This window comes from Xiphophorus maculatus, chromosome 11 (assembly GCF_002775205.1).
Source record: "Xiphophorus maculatus strain JP 163 A chromosome 11, X_maculatus-5.0-male, whole genome shotgun sequence".
Classification (NCBI taxonomy): Eukaryota; Metazoa; Chordata; class Actinopteri; order Cyprinodontiformes; family Poeciliidae; genus Xiphophorus; species Xiphophorus maculatus.
The window spans coordinates 6,039,663-6,066,001 of record NC_036453.1 but is presented as its reverse complement, the minus strand read 5'-3'; the positions used below and the strand labels follow the sequence as shown (position 1 = coordinate 6,066,001).

General features: G+C 39.3%; 1 protein-coding gene across 4 annotated transcripts in view; it reads left to right on the top strand.

The window, feature by feature from the left end:
• Positions 1-26,339, top strand: part of gabrg2 (gamma-aminobutyric acid type A receptor gamma2 subunit) — a 49,347-nt gene that overhangs the window by 11,249 nt on the left and 11,759 nt on the right. For all 4 annotated transcript variants that reach the window (XM_023342149.1, XM_023342148.1, XM_023342147.1 and 1 more), the window contains exons 3-6: positions 1,603-1,670; positions 2,779-2,999; positions 11,729-11,811; positions 13,306-13,443. In XM_023342149.1, the coding sequence (XP_023197917.1) occupies positions 1,603-1,670; positions 2,779-2,999; positions 11,729-11,811; positions 13,306-13,443 (510 nt within the window). The remainder of the gene's footprint in view (positions 1-1,602; positions 1,671-2,778; positions 3,000-11,728; positions 11,812-13,305; positions 13,444-26,339) is intronic.

Below are 26,339 nucleotides of genomic sequence, written 5' to 3'. Positions count from 1 at the left end.
CAAAACTTTTGCTGAAGTGGTGCTTGTAATTCCAGTCTCCAGTGTGGTAGCAGAGGGCAGATTTAACCTCAAGATGAACATTAAAACAGCAGGAGAAGTCGTCTGTCTGAGACAAAAGTTCAAAACTTCATGATATTAGAATCTGCAGCAAGAGACATTTGATAACGCACAAGCTGGTGTGCAATTCAGATCTATGCAAACCAGGAAGAAGTTGTGAAACATAGTGTTCAAGTCGCAGCAGATGAATTGCTCATTATTTAGATGCAATGATTCAATTTTGGAGAAAACATTGCATACTGTACATTCATCTGCTTAATGTGTTTTATATATATATAAAAAAAAAAAAAATTCCCTTCTCACCCACCGCGGGTGGTTCTTATCCTCTGAGCTCGGGGGTATATATATACACTGCTCAAAAAAATAAAGGGAACACTTAAACAGGTGTTTAACACTTACAGTGTTCCCTTTATTTTTTTGAGCAGTATATATATATATATATATATATATATATATATATATATATATATATATATATATATATATATATATATATATATATATATATATGTAAAAACACATTCAGTATATATGTATGTACGTATGTATGTATGTATGTACAAACGAACGAACGAACGAAACTGGTGATTGTGGGCACCAGTGGGCAGCTGGCAGCCACTGTCTTTACTGTCATCTTCAAAACATGCTATGATCTTTTTCTCTCAGTTGCTACAACTTACACATTCCCACATGGGAAGTAATTAGCCAGCTCTACTGGTGTCTGAGCCAGCAACTATACTAACGAGCCATATTTAGTCAGAGAAATTTTACCTCTATTCCATGGAGTCCTGTAAATTAAGAATAGTTGCTGACTGTGTTTCTCTTTTGAAGTCCATTGTGATTTAATGTCTCTGGAGAATGCTGTTTGGATGAAAACTGAAGTTATTTGGACAGAAATCAAATCTGATCAAAACTAATTCTCAATTCATGATGTAAATTCATAGCAGTATTTAAAAGTCCAGCAGTATTTCTAAAATGTTATTTTAGAAAATAAACTGATCCTCTTGGCTGATAAAAGTCTTCAAGCTCAGGTCAGTCATCCAGAATCTTGTCCTTTCAGTCATGATCCATATACTATGGCCAGCAGCCTCTGACCCAGGCTAATTCAAAGGCTTTGGAAATCCTGGTGGAGAGGTGGAATATTTAAAATGTAGATGTTAGGAAGGACACAAATTACTAATGTTACAAGTCAATAGAGCCTGTACGTTCTTAAATTTCTCTTTAAAAGAAACAAAATCTGCATCTGCATCTGTCTGGCCAGATTTAGGCAGATTTAAAGTGGTGGGCACTTCCCATCCTTCCTTGGTGGTACTACTGTATATATATATATATATATATATATATATATATATATATATATATATATATATATATATATATATATATACACACGGTATATAAAGAATAAATATATGCCTCATATGATTTGAAATGCTTATGACATATCACTGATGGAATAACTGTTGCACATGCGTTCAAGGTACTTGTGTAACTTTTTTAATTGCAGCCAAATCCTGAACTCTAGTTTTCTATTCTCCTCTGCAGTCAAGCCAACAGTGATCCACACTGACATGTTTGTCAACAGCATCGGCCCAGTCAATGCCATCAATATGGTAAGTGGGAAAGGAATAGTATCCAAATTGGTCACCATCAGATGAAAAGTGTCCCAGAACCTTTATTTATCATTCATAAAGAAGCCTGTCATAGGTGTTGTGTTGGCGCAGGTGTAAAGCATGCGACTGTTGTTCTGCCAGTTCATCCTTAACAAGATCTAGCTCTAAAATATTTTCTTTTGGGTCAAAATTAATTGATTTCTGTCCGTAGTTTATGATGTTGATGGTGTTTCATTTAACTCAGTGTTGGCTTCAAGACCCACCCATACATTGACATGATCAGTTAGAAAATGAGTGTTTGATTTTGCATTTGGGAGTCACAATACAAGCACATTGAATGCATGGTGTGTGTGTGTGTGTGTGAGAGAAAAGAGAACACTATACTCACATGAAAGGTTGACTGATGGCTTAACATTCACATGTAATGCATGCTATTGGGAAAGTACGTTCCCACAATGACATGACAAATGCGGCTTGTCATTTTTTCTGAAGAGGAGAGAAGATGGATGGTGTGGGCGTATGTATCTGTAGCGGTCAATTTTGATTTATTAATTTTGATCTACGGATCAAAGGGAGGAGGGACTGGCTGAACTATTGAAGAGAAAGAGGTTTGAAGAGTATCAGGAATTCAGATTGTATGGCTGTGGGAGTTTGGCAGAGCTTTACTGCTCTTGGATATTTCCAACAGTTTAAACAAAAAAAAGAAAACTACATTATTATCCTTAAAACATTATTCAGACTTTCTGTCATTACTGTTTTCAGCTGTCTGTCTGTGCTTTGTGAAAGAAAAGAAGAATTTGTCTGGTTAGTATTTTCAAGTAACTGTTAGAACCTTTTAGCATGGACTTTGACTTTATTTTTTAGAAATCTTTGTTAGAAAGTCCAATGTCCTCTTACACACAAATCTCTATTTTTCCACTCCTTTTCTACTTCCCTCTGAACCTCTGGGCTCATCTAGTCTCTTTTTTTGTTTGTTTCTTTTCACTTACTCCAGCACTCTTGCTGTCTGAATGTGGATGGCCTGGAGAACGTGCACAAATACATAAAATAGCTTGTTGCAAATGTAATTGATGAATGGAGCTTAAACGTATTTTTTTGTTAATGTCAGGAATACACCATCGACATATTTTTTGCTCAGACCTGGTACGACAGGAGGCTAAAGTTCAACAGCACGATGAAGGTTCTTCGTCTCAACAGCAACATGGTTGGGAAGATCTGGATCCCAGACACTTTCTTTCGGAATTCAAAGAAAGCTGATGCCCACTGGATCACCACACCCAATCGTATGCTCAGGATCTGGAATGACGGAAGAATACTCTACACACTCAGGCAAGGCAACCGTGTTGACACGTAAAACTTTTATAGAGTCATCATAGACTAACAATTTATCCCAATAAAGATTGGAAGAGTTGAAAGTGAATAACTTTCAACTCATCTAATTGCAACTAATGTTTCAGAAAACACCCATCAGTATTTCTTATGTTTTCTTTTACTTTTATTATTTATAAATCCTAATTGTATGACAAGAAAATACACAATTACTCATTCTAGGAAAGAGTGTCATTTTGTTTCTTCAATAATTTCAAAACCAATACTACACAAGCACATTGCTATTGTCTGCTTGTAATGTAGTTTGTTGTAAATCATGTGACACCAGGGGCTGAAATAATTTCTCTGTGACTGCAAAGGTCTGTTGTTCAAGCAGTTCTGCAAGATTGGTTCCCAACTTTAAGTCCTTAGTCTGTGTAAACCAACAATGATGCCAGAGCCTATTAAAGTCCAGAATAGCTCTTTGCTCATACGAATTAGAGATTGTTGTAGTTATAATCTGCTCAGCAGGACTCCTGTCAGTTTTTCTTAATAAACTGGTCACACATAGCAGCCTCAATTATTTTCCTGTGAATTTTTTGCTATGGCTGCATTCACAATGTCCACTCATTAATGAATTATATAGTCACAAGTTTAGATTTATGATGCATTGTATGAATGGAGCAGTGCAGTTTGTAATCCATCAAAACAGTAAAGTATATTTAGAAAACTTAAAGTTAAAAGAGCAAATGCTAAAGACACATTTTGTGCCTTGTATTTCAAGTAGAGGAATACGTTGAAATGCAAATACACATATAAATATATATGCATATATTGCCAGCACAATTGTGAAAAAACAAATATATTTAAAATAAAAAAAAACAATGAAACATTGTACTAGAATATTTGGGTGCAATTCTCCAGATAAAAACAATGCCTCACTCAAAAAAGGTAAATGAATTACTTATTTGAGAAATGAGAAAATTTTACACTTGGTTCCACTATTTACAAGTTATTGCAGAGATGTAATTCAATCTGGAGAGACTCAGACGGAGATGAGAAGACAATTAGAAGAGTTTATTGACAAACAGAATTTAAAGTCTTTGGCGCTCGGGCCCCGGCTGGGGATAACGGTTATCGCAGCGTTAGCGATAGGTTTCAGATGAGCATCCCCGATGCTGTTAGGAACGTCATCCCCCGGGGCCCGGCCCTGGTGGTGGAGGTTGAAGAAGGGTGCGGGCCTCAGGACCGGGCGAATGGAGGAGAAGGGGTGGTGGTGGGTTGAGCTCGGCTGGAGAGCGAAGGACGCCATGAATGAAGGTCCTTATCAGCTGGGACTTGGTCGGTGATTGGACGTGACGTGGCTTGGTCCGGCGTTGATAGGTCGACGATTGTGGGCAGGTCGCTTCAATTAACGGGTCCCGGTGGGGATAAAAGAGTCTTCCAGTTTGAATTTGCGCCTAGGCTTCATTTCAATCTGGAGAGACTCAGACGGAGATGAGAAGACAATTAGAAGAGTTTATTGACAAACAGAATTTAAAGTCTTTGGCGCTCGGGCCCCGGCTGGGGATAACGGTTATCGCAGCGTTAGCGATAGGCTTCAGATGAGCATCCCCGATGCTGTTAGGAACGTCATCCCCCAAAAAGAGGCCGAGGCCGTGAATATAAGGCAGAAAGTAAAAAGGGGGAAAGAAGTTGCGCTGACTTTGGCTACCGAGTTAATAACGTAAAGGACGTGACATGACAGTTAAAGGAGAGGGAGAGTAGGACGGGAAGTGAAGACCAGCTGGGAATGCTGCAGGGCAAGAGGCGGTAGAATACACAAAACACAGGGCATAGGGACGTGGTGTGAGAGCCGGCTGGGGATACGGCAGGACAAGGGAGGAAGGGATGTTGGGAGGTGACGGCCGGCTGAGGACACAACGGGGCATGGGGTAGCAGAACGCAGGGCATAGGGATGCTGGAGGATGAGCCGGCTGGAAATGCTGCGGGACTAGTGGGATGGACGTGGGCTGGCGATAGTTGGCAGAGGACACGGCAGGGCATGATGATAGGAAAGCCGGCGGGGAATGCGTGGGGTGAGAATGAAGGGATAGAAGCAGGGCTAAGAAGAGGGGATGCTGGTTTAAAAAACGCCAGCATTAACTAAAGAGGGTTGTAGGATGAGGGGAGCAGGGCATAAGACAGGGGATGCTGGTTGAAAAACGCCAGCATTAACTAAAGGAGGGTGTAGGATGAGGGGAGCAGGGCATAAGACAGGGGATGCTGGTTGAAAAACGCCAGCATTAACTAAAGGAGGGTGTAGGATGAGGGGAACAGGGCATAATACAGGGGATGCTGGTTGAAAAACGCCAGCATTAACTAAAGAGGGGTGTAGGATGAGGGGAGCAGGGCATAAGACAGGGGATGCTGGTTGAAAAACGCCAGCATTAACTAAAGAGGGGTGTAGGATAGAGGGAGCAGGGCATATGATGGGGGGATGCTGGTTAAAAAACGCCAGCATTAACTAAAGCAGGGTATAGGATAGAGGGAGCAGGGCTTAAGATAAAGGGACGCATTGAATAGAGGAGATGGAGCGGGGAAAAGGATACGGGGCAGCTGGCTAGAAAAAGAAGCCAGCTGGTAGCGGCAGGGCTTAGGAGGTAACGAAGACATGGAAGGGACCAGCAGAGGAAGGAACAGGACAAGGGATGAGGGGCAGCTGGTTAGAAAAAGAAGCAAGCTGGAAGCGCAGCGAGGCATTAGAGGAGAGAGGCAGATGGCTGAAGGACAGCTGGGAATGGTTCGAGGCATAGGGAGAAGTGCCGCTGGGAGAAGAGTGATCACTATGGGTGAGCGGGGACACAGCGGGGCAAGAGAAGGTGGAATGCTGATGGGTGAAGGCCAGTAGAGGTGAAATAATGATACTATGGAGTGATATTACTGATAGAGAATGAAATCCCCCCAAAAAGAGCTGAGGCCAGGGCCGAAGCTCAGAATTAGAGGCAGGAGGAGCTAGGCTAACTAGGGGCTTACGGGCTGTGTCTCGAGGAGTAATTAGAAGATGATTGCAGAGATGGAGGTAAGAGACGAGAAGATTGTAGATGAAGGTGAACAAAGGTAAAGTGGATGCTATGAAAAGATATGTAAGCTGGTGGAAGGAAGCTAGCTGTGAGATAGCAAAAGAGGATGGGAGAATGAATAGACTAGAGTGAGAAAATAACTGCCTGCTACTGTAGGTGGGATGCTGATGCTAGGATCAGACTCGGAGGGTGACGTTAGAGGAAACGGGCGAAAGACAAGATCATTCTAGAATGAACCTGAAAATAAAAGTGTGAAGGACGATGAGGGGAAGGACATGCATCACGATTGCTGCATAAGAGTGTGCACTTTTGCCTGAGGTTGACCAACCACCACCAGTGGATCGTGCAGTGCTCGTCTGGCACTGAGGGAAGCTGCGAACACGGAGGAGAGATACTCATTACGTGAAAAGAATGCTGAAGATGAACTGGGGATTTTTATATATATATGCCCATATATAAATTATGTAAAAAAAAAATTTTCGCACTTATTGGAATAAACAACAACGACTCGCCAGATCTAGATCATCATCCATGTGTTTATCTTCAGTTACATTGGTTACTGCCACGCGACTTTGCGGGTCTTTCCGACAAATCAATCGAACGCTGCAGCTGGTCAGAAATGCTACTGATCGCGTTCTCGCTAAAAACCAGGAAGATGGAGCACGAAACGCCAGTTTTAAGATCCCGACACTGGCTCCCTGTTGCCCAAAGAATTGACTTTGAAATACCGTTGTTAGTTTGCAAATCACTGAACGACTTGGCACCACGAAACAATGAGGATCTGCCGTAAAGCATCAACGTCCCAGGCTCATGAGGTCTTTCGGTTTGAGCCGCTCTACGACCCCGGGACCAGGCCAGAAAGAGAAGGAGCATTCAGCATCTAAACCCCGCGGATTGGAGCAACTCCCGGGAGACCCTAAAACAGCTGAAACACGACTTTGATTAATCTCGACTAAAACCCGCCTGTTTAGAATGTATTGGAAACATGCTCAATTACAAAGTTAATGACGGAACTTAACTTGATATCATATTTTGTTTGTTGCTTCCCTATGCATGACTTTGGTTCTTGAGCTGTTATGATATAAAAGCACTTGCGCTGAAGACACCTTGCTGCTAAAAAGCTTTGTTGAGTGAGATCTTTAAATACTACAGCAGCCACGAGCATCCGGTAAGGGATGAGAGGAGAGATTTCTGGTTCGAAATTTATTAAATAGAGCTGAGAGTGGTCTACGAGAAATACAGAAGATGAGACAAATGAAGCTATTATTTTCACTCGCTATGGAGTTAATTTTTTTTTTTTTTTTTTTTTTTTTGTACCAGCAGATGGCAGCGAGACGACAAATAAACCGCAAAAACGTTATCGTGATGATAACTCTTTAGATTGTCATACCTGAATTTAAGTTGCTCGGATATACGAATCCTGCTTGAACGCGGAGAAAACTTACTTTTATTCGTTGACCCGCTCCCGGTCTCTTGAACAAACAGCTCTGAACGGCCTCCAACAATAACTTCATAACGCTGAACGTGAGCTCTTACAACAACGGCTGATGCAGCTTGAGAGTACAAGGAACCAATCAAGGTAAATGTGAATCGGACGGTTTCCTGAGCTCTTAAAGCGCAGTTATGTTAATCCATTTACGACATGCTATACGATAGGAATTTGATTGATTGATTTGGCTGGCTAGTTGAAAATTGCCGTGCGACTACTTGACTTGGACCCAGGCGATGATGAGGGGGTTTGGTTCCTTTATAAAAAGCCGTGGCTTCAGGGCGGCTTGTAAGTGCTGATGGCCGTGTTAACGAATCCGTAAGGGAAACCGGAGGGTGCTTAATGATGATTAGTTCAGAAGCGAGATGGAACGAACGCATCTGAGCCTGGAACCTGAGTGAGCTAGAGGACAAGCTGAGTGAACCAGGAAGTGGCAGGATAATCTGAGAAAAATGGTATGCAGATTTCAGATGAGAGATGAAGCGTAAAAGCACTGGACGGGACATGAGCTTGAAATATGAGAAAATGGGACAGCTTGCTTATTAGCGGAGAACCGCCCTGGCTCAGGATAAAATTTAACGGGTAGGGCGAAATGAATCTACGAGGCTGAACATGTACCACAACATCGGTAGCCTGCAGGCTACTTGTCAACGAGCTTAAGGTATTACTGGAGTCAACTCTTAGCCATCTGTATTACTAGAGTCGACTTTCAGCTATCTGTATTACTAGAGTCGACTTTCAGCTAACTGAATTACTAGAGACGACTTTTAGCTAACTGAATTACTAGAATCACCTTTTAGCTAACTGAATTACTAGAGTCACCTTTTAGCTAACTGAATTACTAGAGTCACCTTTTAGCTAACTGAATTACTAGTCACCTTTTAGCTAACTGAATTACTAGAGTCACTTTTTAGCTAACTGAATTGCTAGTCACGTTTTGGCCATCTGTAGTACTAGAGTCACCTTTTAGCTAACTGAATTACTAGAGTCACCTTTTAGCTAACTGAATTACTAGAGTCACTTTTTAGCTAACCGAATTGCTAGTCACGTTTTGGCCATCTGTAGTACTAGAGTCGCCTTTTAGCTAACTGAAGTGCTAGAGTCGCCTTTTAGCTATCTGTATTATGAGAGTGAACTTTTAGCTATGATTGCCTGTATCAAACGGCCCTATTCGCCTCAGTCGATTGGTTTGGGGAAACATTTGCACGGTTCTTTGCGTTTGCTGATTGTTGCCGAAGTTCTAACGCGCCTGCGCTCTCCTTCGCTGCCCTCTGGGTAACCCAGCGCGAGCGTCTCAGCACTCATGATGCGTTTAAAGGCGGCTTGGAGAAAAAGGCCACGACATGAAAACATCAGATAAGCAGTTTTAACTGCGAAAAAGAGCGAGAACACATGCATGGGAAGTACGGAAGCCCCCAATGTAACTAACTGATGTAAGAATGATGAAGTTTGGAACGCAGCCTGAAAGGCGCATGCGAGTAGGGCCTGCGAGTTCAGGAAGGGGATAAACTAATAAAGTTCCTACGTTTTGTCGCGTTGTAAAGAGTGAATGAGGCACGCGAAGGCTACATCTTACCCCCGAAGCCCGAGGCGGGCGTGGCGTGGGAAGTCCGATGGGAGGTGCTGACGGGCGGGCTGACAGCGGTCATGCGGATTTGAGCCAAAGCGGGGAACCAGTGGGAAGGCGGTGCGATGAACGCTGGCGGTGGAAAGGAAGATGGTGGACGATGAGCTGGGAGGAAACGGCAGCGTAGATCGAAGCAGCGAGACGTTGCGGCCCGGCCGGGGCGGAGAAAGGCTGCCAGGGGACGTATGCAACGTAGACGGTGGGATTATGTGTCCACTTGCCAGAGACGGATCGTGAAGCGGGTGGCATAGGAGCGAGGGCCGGTAGATCCCAGATCGGCGAGAGAGCGGCGGGAGAAGCTGTCTGGAATGAATGAGGCCTGGACCGGGAGGAACTCTTCTTCCATCTGAGGAGCGTCTGAAGGAAAAGAAGGAGCCGAGCCCGCGGCTAAGCAGCTTTTGTGACTGACATTAGAGGTGGAAGGACGAGCAATAACGACGAAAAGGATCTGGTGAGATAGCTGACTGAGAGCTGAGGCGTGCAGCTGAACAGGTTGAGCTCGGCTGGAGAGCGAAGGACGCCATGAATGAAGGTCCTTATCAGCTGGGACTTGGTCGGTGATTGGACGTGACGTGGCTTGGTCCGGCGTTGATAGGTCGACGATTGTGGGCAGGTCGCTTCAATTAACGGGTCCCGGTGGGGATAAAAGAGTCTTCCAGTTTGAATTTGCGCCTAGGCTTCATTTGTCCACATCTCAATACCTGTGATAAAGTAATTCAGATCAATTCAGTTGTAGTTTGTTTATTTATATACATATTTTATGTGGCAATACACATAGAATGTTGTTTCGAGACCAAAAAAGCCTTCCAAAATTATAAACATTTATGATCACATTCATTCCAATTTGATCACTTTTTCAAAGCAGTGCAATCATGTTCAGTATGTTTCATTTGGTGAAAGGTTGTCAAAGGAAGTTGAGTCAATTTACTTTACAAAAATGACTTTTCCTACAAGAGTAGCTATGGTGATATTGGATAGTTGATTATTAGTAATTAATTTTACAGTAAGTCCTCATAGTGAGCATATATTTAGCTTTAGTTGAGAAGAGAACTCTCATTTTTAAAGGAAAAAACCTGCAGCAGAACCTGGTTCAGTGTGAGTTGCCATCTGCAGTGCCATCTGCTAACCAAAAATTAAAAAGTTAATGGCAGCAGTAGCTCTTTCAGTGACTTCATCCAGGAGAGGAACATATCTAATTACATAAGGTCTGAGCCAGATCTATGCTATGAAAAACAGAGTACATAACAGAGTTAGTCACAGCAATAGTTCCCTCAATTGCTGTGTCTTGGAGAGAGACTGCTAAACGAGAGACAGAGCCGAGTGTATCGTCTACAAAACAATAACATGAAGTTATTGGCAACAATAACCCTGCCAATGCCCCCCTCCAGGAAGGTATCACCACTAAACAAAGCACCAGGCCAGGGGTAACTTATTTGAAGAGAGAAAAGTAAGCAGCTGGATACAGCAGTGCTTCTGTTTGTTTATTTGTGTCACATATTGTGTTTCAGATCTCTAAATAATCAACTTTAGCTATAAGAGGAAAAAAACTATTCAAACCATCCTACCTCTATGGCAAAATATAATTTACTCCCTTTTTAAATTCCATCCATCCATCCATTTTCTGTACACCCTTCTCCCTCAGTGGGGTTGGGAGGGGTGCTGCTGTCTATCTCCAGCTAACGTTCTGGGCGAGAGGCGGGGTCACCCTGGACAGGTCACCAGTCTGTCGCAGGGCAACACAGAGACAAACAGGACACACAACCATGTACACACACACTCACACCTAGGGAGAATTTAGAGAGACCAATTAACCTGACAGTCATGTTTTTGGACTGTGGGAGGAAGCCGGAGTGCCCAGAGAGAACCCACGCATGCACAGGGAGAACATGCAGACTCCATGCAGAAAGACCCCGGGCCGGGAATCAAACCCAGGGCCTTCTTGCTGCAAGGCAACAGCATATTAATTTATTTTTGTTATCAGTATATCCAAGTATATTTGAGAATATTATGTTTCAAAGTAAAAAAATAAATGAATTTGTATCATACATTCATAGCGTGACAGATATTACCTTGTTATATTGTCACTTTTGCAGACACTTGCACAAAAATGCTTTACCTGTGATAAAAGAGAGAAAGCAAAGTCTTCTGGGCTCAATCAAGCTATGATGGATGTTCTTCTGAGCAGAACACTAGTCCTCCACCTCATTAATTTGTTAGGGAACTCAGAACTTAAGCACTGGTTAATTAGGATGGCTGCTGTGATTCCAAGCACAATGATACATGACAATAGCAAATGCATGGATGGGTGAAGCAATTTAAGGTCATTCTCCCATTAAGCAGAAGTTTAATGACTTTGCTGTTAAATTTCCTCAAGGATGAAAGAAAAGAGAAAAATGTTTTCTGTCTAATTTAATTTAGCAAAATCCTATTTTCTAATACGTAGCATCATTAGGAAAAAGGGCATTTTGTTGTTAAATTAATTGACTATGTGTTTATTAAGTATTTAAACATTAAGTTCAGTCTTTCTAGTATATTTTTAGGAATGGTGAATGCAAATGTTTTGTTTCTGCAGGTTAACCATTGATGCTGAGTGCCAGCTTAAGTTAAATAACTTCCCAATGGATGAGCACTCCTGTCCCCTGGAGTTTTCAAGCTGTAAGTTTGCTAATTCACTGCTACTTTACAGCTTCCTTTATTTTCCTGTTTTCTTATGTGCATAGTCATAGACTGTAGTGAAATATTTCCTTGCAAATTAGCACAATATTTGTTCAAATTCTTAAAATGGTCAGAATAATGTTTTTCTTATCATCTACCAACATCACTGTTGATTGGCTTTTATGCACTTGTGAATATTTCTTGAGACTTTGTTAACCTTGGAATCTTGTCAAAAAGTAACAAGAGCTCAAAATACTTAACATCCCATTGTATTCAGGGTACTGAGAGTGCTGAGAGTAATGAGAGTGCTAAACCTTTACTGTGAGATACTATGGGATTTTCTCCAGGAAGAATCCTGATTGAATATCTCTATCTTTAAGAATAGAGGTGAAGAAAGAGAAGCTGAAGAGGTTAGCAAGGCTAAAACTGCAGCATGTGAATTCATTTAAATTTAATGAGAGCTATGGATTTTTTCCATTGCTTTGAAAGTTGTTTGACATACACCACAGATGCTCGGTCTCAGATGTTGCAAGCAGAGAAGCGTGCTTGTTTTCACGGGGAAAATTTCCGCATCACATGTCAAAAAGCAGCAAAGCTTAGTCATTACATGCTTTTTTGCAATGGTTAAGACTAGTCAAATATTATCAGGCTATTTGGCAGAAATTTTGTTTCAAATGAGAAGAAAATACATTTCAGTATATTCACCTGTAGTGAATTGAAATGAAGTTAAACTACTGTCATTGAGCCTTTGTTTCCTCCTTGTTTCAACTTCCCAGAAGGAGACTGAACGTATAATATCTCCCAAATGCATTAGAAGCAAAACAGCAGACTGCTTTCTTGGTCTGTGATGATGTGTTACTTTGAAGACCAACATTATTGGATGTCTGAGAGCACTTAGGCTTGCTCTAAAGGAGTTCACCTGCATAATTCAAACCACAGCTCATCTCTAGACTTTGACCGTCTGCAGAGATGTTAACACTGCTCCGCTGGAGAACATTGAGAAAAGCTAAAGCTTTTTTTGGTCAGTTTGTTTTTCCAAACCGCACAGAAATTCGATACTCACAAGACTTGATTATGATAATCCAATTGCTCAGTTAAGTGAATCTGTTTTAGACAAGTAAGATTACTATTTTCATTAGAGCGTCTGCAGAGTGTGCAGTGTAGAATGAAATTACTGAAAGCCCACTCACCCATGGCCTGAGATCAATGATGCAATTTTTACTTCTAAGTCAGCTCAGTATTTTCAAAGAAAATACACTTTTTCCTCAGAAATGGAGCAAATGTCTTCTCAACATGAAGTACATCCCTCAGTTAGATAATCATTGTCTCAGGTTGAAACGAGTAAAATTAAACTGATCAAACTGAATAGTGATGCAATTTTTTTTTCTTATCTGGAAAAAGTAGATAAACTGTTGATAGTTAGCTTTGGAAAAACAATGCTCTGTTGTAAGTTTAAAAAGCTCCCTGACTGTGCAAATGTCCTGTCCTCTTCAGATGGCTACCCCAAGGAGGAAATTACATACAGGTGGAAAAGGAGCTCCGTTGAGGTTGGGGACATTCGCTCATGGAGGCTTTACCAATTCTCCTTCGTTGGCCTGAGAAACACCACTGAAACCGTCAGGACAGTTTCAGGTATATAACCCAACTCTTGATAAAAGAGCATCTGCGTACTTTATTACAAAAGAACAAGATTGATACATATGCTCTTTCGTAGCATCAGATTGGTTAGTGAATTTCAAAAGTGTTCATACCCCCCTGGCAGCAGGGGGATCAATGCTCTCCCAGCAGGTTTACAGTCATGCCTGAAAAAGAGACATTTGTTGCCACTTTTACGTCCAACTGTCTTGTTTTTCCTGCCACATTTCTTTCTACAGTCAGTTGACCTTATCCCATTGTCTGTTTAAACAGTAGAATGGATGCAGCTATGAATTAAAATGAAAAAAAAAAATCATATTGTGGAGCGGAGTCACTGTGTAACTGGAGTGGGTTTTGTAATCAATGACTGAAGTAGATAATATCATCAGATGTGAAGGATGTAGGCTGACGTCCTAGACAAAGAATGGGAAAAAACTAGGCTAGCATGATTATTGCAATATGTTGATATTTACCAACTTGAGATGTTGCAAAGTAATGTACTGGATAATGATTTTGCATCCTTCACTGATTTTTGTGGTGTGCTCATTTTTAAAAAGATTATTAACAGGGTACAGTGTTCTGCTTTTATTAGCAATGACATTTTGCTTAAAAAGAAAGTTTATATAGTTTGAAGCGTTGAACGTTCCTGCAGAGTGGAGTTTCTTCTACGTTCCTCCCTGAGATGAATGACACAAACAAGGAGATGATTTAATGGGGTTTGATTGTTGGGAATCTTTGCAAAACATTTTTAATAACATTGTTACATTTTTAAAACTGTTTTCATTGTAATCAGTATTTAAAAATTCAGTGCAGGTTTGTGCTTGTTTTAATTTAGTGTGGGAAAGTTAGGTCTGGCACGATAACACATTTTTCGGGATGATAAAACATCCCAAATATTATTGTGATTAATATTGTTATTTTGAGAACATTTTCAGGTCATGACATTCATGTATAATAATGCAAGTTTGCCGTCTCAAAGACTAATGAACTTTAATTTTGTACAGAATACTCCCCTCTGGAACTGTAAGGAATCTTAAATGTCTCACATAAAACACAACTAAAAACCACACACAACTGAAACCATAAATAAAATGGATTATGAATTACTTGTAAAAACAAAATGACCCTTCAAAAACTATCACAAGAATTGAAATCATCGAGCTCATTTTCAATTTATCATGCCATTTATTGATTTATTGCTTATTGGGACAGAAATGCATCAAAAAAGTTTTTGTTTTTAAATCCACAGTATGCTTTTTTTTCTAAATCTAATTCACCATTATAAATATTTTAGCTTTTTGATTGATGATCCCACATAGATTCCATAGAAAAAGTGAAAAAAACAACATTTGTTTAGGTCTTAACTTATTTCTTCATCATTGAACCACATTTTCTTTGAGTGCTTAAAATGTCTAAAGTGCGTGCTGGCAACGGGAATTAGACATGGCAACAAATATTTGAAAACTAAGACAGATAGACAGGCCGACTGTATTGCTAGGTGGTGTCATTGATTGGAAATACACTACATTTTAAAAACAGTTCCCCCTGTACCACTAAATGGTACAACAGAAACTAAAAAACACAAATCACTGTCATTACAGTGTTACCTTAAGGCACACAGGCAAAAACAAAAATGTCACTGTGAATTTTGTCTGGCTTCACATAAGCTGTGTGCAAGTAAGTGGTTAAAACTTACAATGTCCTGCACTTTTTCTGTTTCACAGTTCTCTAGCATGTTTCATGTGGGATCATTAAAGAGGAATCTACAAGTGATACGCATGTGTTGAGAAATTGCAGTCCTCAGTTTCTCTCCTTTTGATCTGGTTTGTTATTTTCACAAACTGCCATCTGCTCTCTTGTCGGAGCAGAGAACCTTGACTGTGGCTGAGAGACCTCTTGTCTCATTTTCTAGTCAGTTTGGGAACTGACCTGCTTCAAGATTTGTGAACACAACATCTGTCTCAAACAGCAGTCAGTTGGGCATTATAATTATTGTGTCATCAGAAATAACCAACACGCAATGGAGTGCAACGTCAGGAGCTGGATTGTTATTTAAAATGTGACAAACACATAATAAATTATTCTGTTTTCTATTATTATTATTATTATTATTATTATTATTATTATTATTATTATTATTATTATTATTTAAATTGCTAGTACTAATGATGATTTTATTACTTTTTAAATATCTTTGCTGTACACACATATTTAGTTTCAGAATTAAATATTTTTAATGGCCACCTTAGATTTGTCTAGTCTTTTGGAAAAATATCACTAAAACTATGTATTTATTTATTTACCATGTTTAATAAAAACCCCAGTAAAATAATTTTGACAGAACAACAGCATTTTTTAGGCAATAGGACTTGATTTGGAGAAATAATTTAAGGCTTACTATTTATAGTGGTCTCTTTGGTTTTCTGTAAATTCTTGGTCAAATTTGGTTTTGTTCTCCTAAATTAAATTAAGCTGGAATTCCTAATTGCAAGCCTAGCGAACAAATATTATATTCTTTAAAAAAGCACAAATGGCCATCAAAATCCTTTTGTCTCCACTTGTATTCAATTTTTACAACAAAATCTCTCCTACTCGTATTTCTACAATATAAAATTTTGAGTATAATAGATGTACAAAAAAGAATGGAATGTTGAAAAGGATAAAGGTAAAAAATGACTTGCAGGAAAATGACAACTGTTAATTTAGTTAAAAAGCTGCTAAAGTGCTTTGTTTGTTTTTGTTACTTTTTCAGACTAAAAGGACTCAGAAACCAAATTCACCTTTTACAGGCTGGAAACCAATTCTTTTATCTACCAAAGTTGCCTAGTTGTGTGAAACCATCATTATGCAGATGGAGAATCTTTTCTGGGCCCTACAATTCCCCCTGAGGATGCATAGATGAAACAAAGGCGTGATTTATCATATTGTTAGGATAATCCTTTAAGCTCCTGCCATGTGCATTTATATAAATACGTTATAAGCATGGGTGTGCATGGTTGTGTTTTTGACTTTTCATGCAGAGCAGATAGTCAAAGTGCCTCCAGATTTGCCCCATCAACAAATCATGTGGAGACTGAGAAGCTCCTTAATCGCAAGAAGGCCACTGATGTGTCCCTGGGCTTTCTGCTCTCAAACTGAATCATACAGGCGGCCGCACACAGACAACAGGGCTGCGTGGCATGGCTTTTGAAAGGTCACTCTAAGAATAGCTTCCGATAAGTAAACGAGCCTCATATCCAATGAAAAGCACATGTTGAAATGTGCAGGCAAGCAAATGGACATTAAAACATGCAATAATTCATGGATGAAGGCACAGACCAAAGCCCTCTTGCTGTTGAAAATACTCACAGACATAATCCTACAACTTATTGATGCACATGAGGTACATCTGCTCTCTGTTAAAAGGACAGGAAAAGCAGCAAATCTACTTGCTGATATCTAAGCCCTTCTGTGGTTCCTTATCAAACCATAATATCAAAAGGACATGAGAGAAAATCATTTTCCTCCTGCCCGTCTTCATGATGTTCTACTTACTCATTTTTACAACGAATGTGGAAGAAGCCCATTCACAGCACTTTTGGGGGTGATGTAAATGCATCATTCAGGAGAACTGTCCAAATCCTTTCATGATTAAACTAAGTGATGCAAAAGTTGGTCATCCTGGTGCAGTTTTTTTTAAACTCACTTTCATTCATCTAAAACTAGCTTCTTGCATGTTTTAATGTACATATAATATTTATAATAAAAATTATAACGATTATAAATAAGTGGTCACCAATTATAGTAGATTTACAGCGTTGGCAAAGCAAAATGAACATTTTGTCTTTCTGGCAAAAGTACCAGTAAGACAAAATTATCATAAATGTTTTTTTGGCATGTATAAAGGAAACTTAGATGGAAAAAATGAGGCATTATTGTCTTAACATTACTGTGTGAAGGATATTTTAAAATGCTTCAGTAACTGTATGATAATAACTATGCTATGACACAAGTTCAATAACAGAAATCCAATGAAAATTAATGGGAGAATGTGATTACATTTCTCAAAGTAAATGATGCCGTTGAGACAGGAGTATTTATCGCTGTTTGCCTGCTTTAATCATGAAAAGATGAAGCGAGAGAAAAAGCAATAAACTGAAATGACAATGGCCTTTTATTGTTACTGAGACATTGAATCCCTTATCAAATAACCAGTACAAACTCCAGCACACTGTCTGAAATCATTTCAGTACAAAACCCTCAGAGCAATTCAGAAAAATTTACAAAGGAGAATATTTGATCAAACAACTTGTAGAAATAAACGTAATTAGTGTATGTTTACAATATGAATGATGGCTGAACTTTTTACATTTCTGTCACGTTTATGACGACAAGTTACATCAGTGCTTCTTGATTATTTATCCACAACAGACAGAAAGTCTCGCTGTTTCTGCCTTGTCTTGTTAAAGTGAAGTTAATATCTGCCTTCTAAATTGATTCTACAGATGAATGTTTATGTAATTGAGCAACTTACAATACATCTCTGCAGTATTACTTCTTCCTTTCTCTTTCCTTTTCCTGAAATGATACACAGTGGATTCCTCAAATTATTCATGGTGATTTCTTGAATATGAAAATAGTAATTTTGCTACATTAAAAGAAGGTCTGATACTGTGGACTTTATTGTAGAGGTTTAGCTTTCTAAAGGTTAAGAGGCACAGAAACAATCCATAAGCTGTATTACAGCTGTGTTGCTGTAATGCATATTTTTTTCTAATATCTCCATGCCTTTATCCTCTCTTTCCATCTCTGTGAGTTCCCTTTTTGCTTCTGGGTGATTTGTGATGGACAGGAGTGGTCTGAAAACAATCTGACTCAGCACAAATCTCCCCCTTGTCTTATAAAATACCAATTTATACTCTTCCCTGTCTCTTTTTTAGTACACATGCATTCCCAAAAAAATCCCGGTACACTTACAGGATTCATATTCTCATGTCCTTTTTTTATCCCAAACTAGTAAATATACAAAGGGTTTTGCTCTGTGAAACCACCCCTCCCATGCTCCCCCTGTTCAGGATTTTATTTTCAGCCTGGTATATTCCTGTCCTACTTTTTACACTCCCTCCCCCATCCACAGCTTCTCTATCTCTCTTTGTTTTGCTCTCTTTTTCCTGTCCTTTTTTGCTGCAGCCTAATATGCCAGTAATTAACACCTGAAACCAGGGAAGACGTCCTAGATGAAGAGAGTGCTTTGGATAAACAAAGCACTTGTTTTCCATCTCATCAGCTACTCTCTGCATATAAATTAGGACTTTTGGGTGCAAAATACAAGAAATTTATTTTGAAAAATGCTGCATGTTAGACGTTGGAAACGCAACAAAATCAGTAGAATATGGTTTGTCAGATGTAACCAAAAATTCTTCTTTGATGACAATAAATCTTGGCTCATCACAAATGATTTTGCAACATATACATTGAAGTGATAACTAGGACAACTGAATGCATGGAAAACAACATAAAAGTCATACAATTTGCATCATTGGGAAAATCAGCAAAGTGTGAAGTAGTAACACTGCCATAGTTATTGTTTTCTAACTGAAATGCTGTAAAGTAAGACAGGAAATCATGCAAACGGACAGGAGGTTAATGAATTAAAGAATTTAAAAACACATGGAAAAAAATCTTTCTGCATAAACTGCAGAAAGGTCAGCTCTGGGTGCCAAGAGTTAGCCTCTGATTTCATCACCCTGAAGGTACAAGACATAAGGTGGTTACACATACAGCACATACTCTTTTCTGATGAAATGTCTTACATTTTATATCATGTTTTTAAGCTTCATAGGCCTTTTATTCTTTTCCTGCCACTGTGACTTTCTAAATGTAAAATCCACTCTTTACATTACGTTAAGTCATTTTGAGCATGCAGCTTTTGCACTGTTTTAGTTCAGTTAGGACTACAGAAATTATTTCTATTTGCTTAAAGTAATACAATATTTTGTAGGTCTTTCTTCAAATTCAGATGTTTACATTCATGTCCTAGTATCAAGTAGAAAAGTCATATTAATTGTGTAACTTGTGTAAAATGTTTTTGGATGGAAGTCAGAGGGGCTTCAAATTAGCAATAATTTATCTGTGCATATATTTAATAGAGGTGCTAATAGTGATGCCCACTGAGAGATGAAGTGAATGGTGAGATCATATCAGACAGAAAGAGAACAATGTGCTCATAAATTATCCCATTTTCAAACTAGTTGGGGTTGATTTCATAACCGGTAACTTTTTTTTCCAATTTCATCCCATAAATTCTTTTTGTTTATTTATGATTTAAAATTCATGCATCCATTTCAAAACTTCTACATTGGCAGATGTAAGTGCTGTCAGTGTCCCCCTCCTGCCGAACAGTGAGGATTATAATCCTGTCACCTGACCAAAGGATTAGAACAGAATAAAAATGAGACAATGTATCAAACATTAGAAGAAAACAATGTAGTTTAATTTTAAGACCAAAAGTTTATGTAATAGGTGTGAATCACACGTCTTCTTGTGTGTGAATAAAAAAATTGGGAACTGGAACAAAAATAAACTAAGACTGAGAGGTGTTTTCCTTAATATTATTTTTGCCTTGAAATCTGGGGGGCAGAAATTAATTTGAATGCTTAATGTGGGTATAAATGTAATTATCTCATTTTTTAGACAAAGTATATGGGGGCAGATGTCTTAGAAATGTGTTAATTGAATAATATTGAGTGATAATAACTAGCAACATGCATCCCCTAAGACAAAAAACAAAAAATAGGATCATCATGCTAAAAATCGTAATACCTTTAATATTGCCTCTGTCATTTCTCTTTTTATATTTAAACAAATCCTTCTTGTGTAACTAACAGAAAAACCTTGGCAGACTCACATTTAGGTCAGAAAATCTGCTCTAAGCAGTAGCTTGGATAGCTTTTTACTGTCATAAAACCTATTAACAGCCTTGCTCTTCATAATTTCAGCACCGTCATCGGGTATGAAAGCAGGATAATCATCTGTCCCCTTCACGGTAAACATGGCACTCACTACTAAGCAGTCAAAGTCTATATACTCTTTTTTGCCATTCAATCATGTGGCTGTGTTGCTGCAGTTGCTCACAGTGACAATGCTATTCTTCTTTTTTTTCTGTGACTTTATCTTGCTCACCACTGTGCGGTAGGAATAGCTGCCAGCAGCCCTGTGGAGGGACAATACAAAGCTTCAGTGACTGGTTAATCACTCACATGAAGCCTGTGGCCATGTCGCGAAAAGTGGTGACTTGCATTCTGTGTATGCATTGTTGATCCTGGCAACCAGTCATTAGCAAATCTCCCTTTATTTGTAACCAACACAAATATGTACGCATGCACACACATATACGTGCAATAACAGGCACTGTCACCTCTCATATACACGACCCCAGACAGGAGAGGGGCTCAGTGAGACAGCCTGTCAGCTGCTCTGCAATGTGTCTTACTTGTCTCCCTTCAATGGATGCCCAGCATGTGCCTCAGGTCTCGCCTGCCCATGCATATCCACAGCAGTTTCCAGACTTGCTGCCAGCCCAATGATACTTTAGTCTGAGAGGTATTTTTGCCCTGTCAACTCTCTTAAAATTATATTTTCTCTGTAGCTCTCTGCATTTTCACATTCAAACAAATAAAGATTTACATATAGTCACATTCAATAAATTAAAATATGCAATTCAGTAAGGCTCGTTTGCCAGATTAAAAGTACCTTGTGAAAATACCTTATTTTCTGGACTATAGAGTGCACCTCACTATAAGCCGTACATACAAATTATTTAAAAAAAAACAACAACCTGGAAACGTACACATATAAGCCGCACCGGGCTATAAGCCGCTGGTATCTCCGCCACTCTTGGTTTTCACAAGGACGCAGTAGAGGGCTGGTTCCTTAATACCTCTGCTGGATTTATTAAAGACGCAGCCCTCCGTCTCTAATGCCGAACCATGGATTTGGTCACGCCGAGTTTACGTGCAGCGGCTCCTTTTCCCTCCTGTACTACCAGATTGATAGTCTTCAATTTAAAAGTGGCAGCTTTTCTTCGTGTGGTTCCCATGATGAGGGGTATGAGTTTGAAGAAATTTCCCCATCGTGCCTGCTGCTAGCGTGTGCTTGTACTAAATGAAAATTAGCGCTTTCTTCTTTGATTTCCAATTTTGACTTCCAATGATTCACTTCCTGCTAAAGAGCCCCCTGGTGGTTGAAGAAAAATCCACAGAAAAGCCACACCGGGCTGTAAGCCACAATGTTCAAAGTGAGGGAAAAAAGTAGCGGCTTATAGTCTGAAAAATATGGTAATAACCTTTAAGCAGGTATTTTGAAAATATTGAAACATTTTGTAAAAGTGAAACATTTCTTGCCTGTTGTCGCAGGAAGTGAAACTCATATATAAGGTAGATATTTATCAAGCCTTTTCTTGTAATTTTGATCATTATGACTTACATAATGATCAAAATTATGAAAGCTCCAAATGCACCTGAAAAGGTTTCCTGAGCTTTTAAACGGCTTCTCACTCTGGATCAGCAGGTTACACAATCATTGAGAAGACTGCTGACTTGACAGATGTCCAGAAGACAGTCAATGACAGCCTTCACAAGGAGGGTAAGCTACAAAAGGTCATTGCTAAAGGAGCTGGTTGTTCATAGAGTTCTGAATCCAAGCTTATTAACAGAAAATTGAGTGGAAGGAAGGAGTGTGGTAGGAAAAGTTGCACCAGCAACTGGGAGGACTGCTGTCTTGAGGAGATTGTCAAACAAATCCAATCTAGAGACGAATACTAGACATGGACTAGACCAGACAGCCACTGCTGAACCAAAGAGAACATCAGATGTGTCTCACCTGGGCTCAGGAGAAAAGGAACTGGACTGGAACGCTGAGGACCCCTTGGTTCAGAGCTTTTCAAAAACTATAATTCTTGTGAAATATATTGCTGCGGTATCGAGTATTGAGTGTTTTTCTTAGTATCAATGTGAAGTTGGAAGTTTTACCTAAACATGCTATCTACATAGCATGAAAGCACATTCAGTGGTTGAATTTAGTCCATTTCATGATGGGTCAGGTCTGTTTTGGCAGCAAAAGGTGACTAACACACTATGAGGCAAGTAGTCACAAAGTTTTGGCTGATTGGTGACGACAAGGCAGGTGTTAAAATAATTGTATTCTTTTTAGTCCTTCCTTTTTGTCTCTGTTTTGTGTGTGTATTGTCTTTACCCAAATTCAACAGAGAAGCAACACTCTTTTCTGATTAATGATCATGTCTGCCAAGCTTTTATTGCTTTCTGTATATTACATCAACTCACAGCAAATTACTTTGACAGAGAAAATTTGTCATCTTAATAAAAAAAATTACTTCAGAGCATGCTGTTTTACAAAGAATGATTGGAGTTTTTGTCTGAATGGTTGTTCTTAACACAGCATTTTAATTCACAACTTCCAAAGGAAAATTGTGGAAACTACATCGTAATTTAATGATAGAAGAAGATTGCTTCCCTTCCTGGAGATTTGTGGTTTGTTACTAAACAAAATATATCAGAATTTACATTGAATGATTTGCACTTCTGGGTTTATGGGAATAGCAGTCAGAAGGTAACATCATTTATGACTTCTCTATTTTTATTTTATGGTGGAACAAATGGCTGCACAGTTATGCCTTGAGCATTCAAACAAAAACAAACAAGAAAAGCAAACTTCAAGACAAAATATAAAATAATGAAGTTGAATTTAAGGAGTTTATGATTTTCTTTGTTTATAGCTATTATTTTATTTCGGGGTTCTGCCTTTTTGTCTTGTTTATCCTGCTTTATAGTTGTTTATGTTCATGCTTCTCCTCGCCTCTCCCACCTGTGATGTAACCAGAGGAGGTGGGAAGGAGATTCAAGGATACACAAGTCAAGACAACAGAAACTTAACAAAATGGGACATCTTTACCTCTGAGCCATCGAACTGTGGTATATTAAACATGACATCCAGTACTGAGGCATCAGCCGTCCTTTATTTTGTCACTGCATACTGGAGTACTATGTGACCTTTGACAGATGAGCGTTAACAGTGTTCTTATTAAGATATAGATTTAAAGTAGCTTCATTTTCCATGTAAGTGATATGGCTTTTATGCATCACTGATGATACAAAAGGTGTATATGATGTGGAAGATGAAGTAAACGATTATACAGAAAATTGCGAGATTCCTCTTATTCTTTAAACTACTAATTTCTTCATGTCTTTGGTCAACTTTTTTGTGATTCTGCTAGATTATGTCTTCTGAAAGGTGTATTTGTTGATAGGTTTTATGCAATGAAAGAATTTCAATTAAGGTCTTGCTAGATTTGCCCTGATCATGGATTACCATTAAACATCATTCACATGAATAAAGTTCAGGTGAATGATCCAGACTAAAACATGGAGGGTAATTGGCCACTACACTGCCCGAAGGTGTGTTGTTTGCACTGGTGTGTGTCTGTGTTGCACTGGCATGGACTATGCAAACGTTGAAGGTGCATTCACACCTCATGCCATTTCAATCCCAGGAAATAAGCAGCATCTCCGGGTGACCTTGAAGTTGTTAGGTAGAAAATGATTAATTAATGTGAGGGAATGGCAAATAATGTCAAATAAAAAGAGGATTCTTCTTCTGTGATTCTTTGATCACATCTAGTGGAATATTCTTCCTCTACCTTTTTACCTTGTGACAAAATAAGTGTTATATTCACCAACTAACTAGTCTGGATATGTTGCCTCTGAAAACATGATCTAAATTTTAAAATGTTCTGTTTTGCATAAGAGCATCTTCCCCTCCTCAGTTCACAAATAACATTTTGTTCACATGTTCCAATAAAGCAGACAAGGATAAAAACCATTGCTTGTAGATTCCTAAATTCTGCAGTATATACAACATAAACATTTTAATCCATATTTTGTATTAAATGTCTAAATTTGATGAGATCAACTAACATTCATATATTACCCAATACATGTTTCTGTTTTACATTTTGCTGTGCAAATGTCATATCAATATAAAATAGCTAAAAATAATTTAATGATTTTGCTTTGTTAGTAATTGTGTTGGGACTGTTTATTTGGAGCACAAAAGAATCTGGTCTCCAAATGTCTACATTGTAAATTCTCTCCCTCCAAACACAACAAAAACTATGTGCTTCTGGTGAGAGACGGTCCCATACTGATTCAGTACCCTGAAAATATGGAGCCAGTTTGTTGAAAAGAAATCCCTTGAAGGTGTCATCTTGGAAGTTTTCATAGATCACACTGAAACTGAGGCAGAGGAAGTGAAAGGTACAGCAGGAAAGTCTTCCACTAACTGACCTCATCCCTGTGGTGGAAAGTCCATTATCATTAAGAGTCTGAGGATTTGTGAATCAGCCATTATGCTGCTGACCAAGCCGAAAAAATGTATTCACCTGCAGTTTCTCAGCTGTCATGGGGTCTTGGTTTAGGAGGCTGGTTAATCATATGTTAATAAACACAAAATAGTGGGCTGCTGGACCCCTGAGAGAAGCCTTCATGTGTCGTCTTTACTCCTACACACCAAGGCAGTGCACTGTAATATCTCATTCACCTGCCTCCATCAGCAGAAAGCACACATGGTGATATGAATAGCAATAATTCCGGTTGCTGAGGTTATTGCTTGTGGTTTATTTAATGATACTATCAACGCTGAATGAAAGGGTTGCATGAGGGAAGCATCACCCCACTCTGGTCCTTGTACAGAAAATGTGAATGTACTTTCACACGGTTAAAGAGAAAACAAGTACTGACAGTCTCATCTCCTTCGGTGCCTCTTCTTACCCACACAAAAAGACAGATGTCTATTTTTTCATGCAGTTTGTCCTTTCCCATGAGAAAAATTATAAGCCAGCTGCTCATTCCCCAGCTGCGAACATTTTGTTCACGTTCTTATGGGTGCCTAAATGCATGCACACTCTCACACGGGCACACACATACTTACCAGAGAAACAGTGTGCTTGTGCCCGAAGGTTACAGACCGTGGAGGGAAGCCAGCAGAGGTTTCTGACACTGTTAATTGTCTGATGTTAATCAATTAGTAGACATTTGAATGAGCTCGAGGCCAGAAGTAAACTGTCATTAAGTTCACAGAAACAGACAGGTTTTCTGGTAAACAGATAAAGGAGACGGTAACTATTGGCAAGCGATGTTGTACTGTCAAGCTAGGAAACAATGAAATGGAAACGTGTGTGTCTCTCATAGGAAGGTCTAAAAAATGCATTTGATTTCATGTGTGGTGAATGTTGCAGTTCACCTGTGGACTTTACATAGGATGGTTACTGGTATCAGTGGATGGTTACTGGTATCAGTGGATGGTTACTGGTATCAGTGTATACCAAACTGGCTCAACTTTTTGACAGTGCTTCAATGTTTTCAAGTTATTTTAATGACCCACATTAAAATAACACAAAATAGTGGGCTGCTGGACCAGACTGTCATATTGTGAGAAACTCATACAGGTACTTGTTTACTGTGCACGTAACATTCATGCTTAGCATGCATTTTCAACACACAAGGCAGTTGATCCTTATTGTCAGGGTCAGGTCTTTCTCGGCCCAGTTAACCTCAATCTCTGCACACCTGACATCTGCTTGGGTTGGCCAGCCAACGCCTGGACAGCTCATCATCTGCTGGCTGCTGGTGGTCATGTTCTGGCTAACTCCTGGCAGGAAACTAAGGTTTGAGTGTGCATCCGTGCAAGTTCAGCTCCAGTTCACTGAATCACTCGCTTTCATTTTAGGTCTGAAGTTGCCTCAAGCTAACAAGCAGTAAGGAATTTTGGTTGCACAACATAATTAACTGAACACTTAACAGTTTGTGAAATCTGTTTATGTTTTGACAGCCTTTTAATGC